At 50.8% G+C, this 2,983-nt stretch overlaps 1 protein-coding gene across 1 annotated transcript; it reads right to left on the bottom strand.

Annotated features, from left to right (window-relative positions):
- Window positions 1–1,206: 1,206 nt before the first annotated feature.
- On the bottom strand, window positions 1,207–2,811 carry H257_04898 (hypothetical protein; the record flags this gene model as incomplete). The annotated part of the gene is made up of 1 exon (XM_009829554.1): window positions 1,207–2,811. The coding sequence occupies one exon, from the start codon at window positions 2,809–2,811 to the stop codon at window positions 1,207–1,209; it is 1,605 nt and encodes a 534-aa protein (XP_009827856.1).
- Between the last annotated feature and the right edge of the window lie 172 nt (window positions 2,812–2,983).

The raw sequence follows: 2,983 nt of genomic DNA, 5'->3' as shown, positions 1-2,983 counted from the left end.
CCGATACAGTTTGCTCACACTTGTGTGGCCATATATCGGTAAATTAAAGTTAGCGTGCATTTCGAGCTGCACGGTACATGTCCACGATAGTGTTGTCGAACGAGTTTTCAACATCCACCTTTTATGTAGTAAGTATGTCACGAGTGTTGAGAGCATTCAGTTGTAGAGTCAGCCTTCAAATCGAGTTATCGTCCACGACAACCAAGTGAGGAAGGAACGGAGGATAAAGAGCAAGTAGAAATGCAAAGTGTATCAAAACTGCCATATTTTGGATGTCTAGTCTGCCGCCCTATTGCAGGCTAACGTTATGCGCTTTCCTGCGATCCTCAAATGTGGTTGCAGCATTGTTGAAAATGCAGTTAACTTATCCCAACACATCGAGCTCGATGTACTACCGTTGCGACCACGAACACGCCAAAAAGCTTGCGATTTCGCCATGATTAGGGTCTGGGCAGTGCGTCTATATAAATCTCAATTCGGAGTCAAGCCGACCATGACATGGTTTCTATAGTTTGGTTTCACAATGTCAATTGCAAGCTGGGCAGATTAATAGCGTAAAACTGTGCTGTGGATGTTGGTCGTGCAAATTCGATTTATATCACGTCATATTCAAATATCTTGATATTTGTATTTAGGGGTTCTTAGTTTCTCGATGGACGCCCGTCAGGTTGGAAGCTAAGCATTTCTATTGGCTATAATGTGCAAAACCACAAAGGTGGTCAAACTCCATCCAGCCACGACAATTTGGAGATAGAAATGCCATGCGACTGATGGAACTTGTTTCAGTAACGTGATGTGGTGAAGTACAGTATATACACCGGTATGTATGTCGTTGAAATGACAGGTCGGTATGAATTTAGTAGTGTGCTCTGTAAATATACTGATAATTTGGCAGATAGTACATACTGGTATACTAAGGGAATTTGCCCGACGCTCGTCGTGCACGAAGCCTTATAACCGGATGCCGGTCGTGTAAAAACCGTATTATGGCGATTACCCAATACTACTACGTACATGGAATGAAAATACAGTACACATTTTGTCCAACTTACGTATGGTACAAATACAGCACGGTCTTGTACAGCTGTACAGTACTATTAATAGTAGGCAACAACCTGCAGCCGTTCGTTCTCCCCTTCCCACCAACAAGGCTCAAACTAGCAAGGTCCTATATTTACTACGACATCACAAAAACTGCTACTTGCATTACAATGCACATTCAAACCACTTGACAGGCTTGCGGTCGTCGCCCCACCACCCGTCTCCGTTCCGAAACGACGTGTCCAAGTGGTTCAGCGCAGCCTTGTAATTCGCACTTCTGGTATTGCTTCCAAACCTACTAGTACTCACGCCCACGCCGCACGACCAGAAGTCCACTACGCCATCGTCCTCCGTGTTATGTTTGGACAAGGACGAAACGAAGTTCAACCCAGAGGCCCACGTGATCAACCCCACAGGACTGACGCCACACAACAGTTTCTTGTCCGGGTGGTTGATGCGAGCTTTCTGGGCGGCAGCGTACTGATCATGCAAGGTCAAGTCGACGGTGCTTTGGTGTTTCAGCTGCAGGAACGCTCGTTCGGCGGGGCATTTGCCCACGAGGTTCAAAATCACCTTGATGGGGGCGTCGCCCCAGCCCCCAGAACTGCACTTTTGCTCCAGTAGATTCGCCGTCTTGCTGCCTTGCATGGGCGCCGACAACGAAATCCACGACACGCCCTCGGAGAAGCTGCACCTACCGGTGGCCAGCGCGCCCCCTGCAACGAGGTTCCCCATGGAGTGCGTGACCAGAATGAGGTTGCCCACTGTCGTTCTGTTGTTGTTGGTTCCGTATTGCAACGCTAACCGACAGAAATCATGCTGAATCTCTTCATCCGCCCACCCTCGCTTGACAGTCTCCATTTGCACAAAATTGGTGCTGGAGCAGCATGGGGCGTTATCTTGAATGCTCCCCCAATACTCCGCCAACGAATCGACTGTAGGGCCGTTGGAGGATGTGCCCAAACCGTGCACAAAGAGACAAGGGCGACGGAGGCCGTTGCAGCTGCACGACGACCGACCTAGCGACAACGTTCTAGGGACCCTGCCACTGACTTTCGAAGGTGGTGCTTTCGGAAGAGCTGCCCGGACAAACGGACACTGGCGATCGGTCGACGGAGCTACAATGTCTGAGACAATGTCTGAGACTCGATTTGGATCGTAAATGTACTCGACGGTGAACGTCAAGTCGTCACCGAGGACGTGGGTGATTCGATTGGCGCTCGATTTGCACACGACAAACGTTTCACCTGCAAACTTGAGCTCCAACAGTTGGCCCTGGTCGCAGCCCACGGTGGTTGGCGCACCGTGCTCGTCGACAACGGACACCGCGTGCGACCCTTCCAAGCTGCTTTGAAGGAGCTCGATGGGGGGGATTTGCGATGGCTCCATGCACCCCGACGTGCTGGGGGTGCCGTCGGAATAAGAAATCGACCAGTACGCACGGTTGTTGAGGAGCACGTATGTCTCGTTCACGTCGTTGCCTGGCTGGGTTAGAATGGCGTCAAAGGTCAGCGCCGACCCGGCGTCTTCTTCGAGGTCGCTCGCGCGAGGGACGATGTACACGGTGGCTTGGCTTTTGCCGTTGAGTTGCATGGTCGATCGAAGGGCGGTGAACGTGACATTCAACGCCGACGCTTGTTGTATGTTGGACACGATGCTCTTCGTGTCGAGTTTGGCTTGGTGTTGGGCAAATAGGATGGCCCCCACGGTCGCACATGCAACGCCACATATAGCCAAGACCGCGGCCACCAGACGAAACCGAGTGATCATTGGTTTGTGGTGTTGGAACGTATTAAGTTCGCGGGGGGTCGCATGGATAGCTACAAATGGGTCGTTGGTTGGAGTGGTTGGTTGCATAATGCTTTGGCGCAGGGCGACAATTGAAAAGTGAGCAAATGACAACGACTGCTCGACTTTTTCTGGTGTTGTATTTCTGCACTGG

This window comes from Aphanomyces astaci (assembly GCF_000520075.1).
Source record: "Aphanomyces astaci strain APO3 unplaced genomic scaffold supercont1.9, whole genome shotgun sequence".
In the NCBI taxonomy this organism is placed as follows: Eukaryota; Oomycota; class Saprolegniomycetes; order Saprolegniales; family Verrucalvaceae; genus Aphanomyces; species Aphanomyces astaci.
This window is presented reverse-complemented; position numbering and strand designations above follow the sequence as displayed.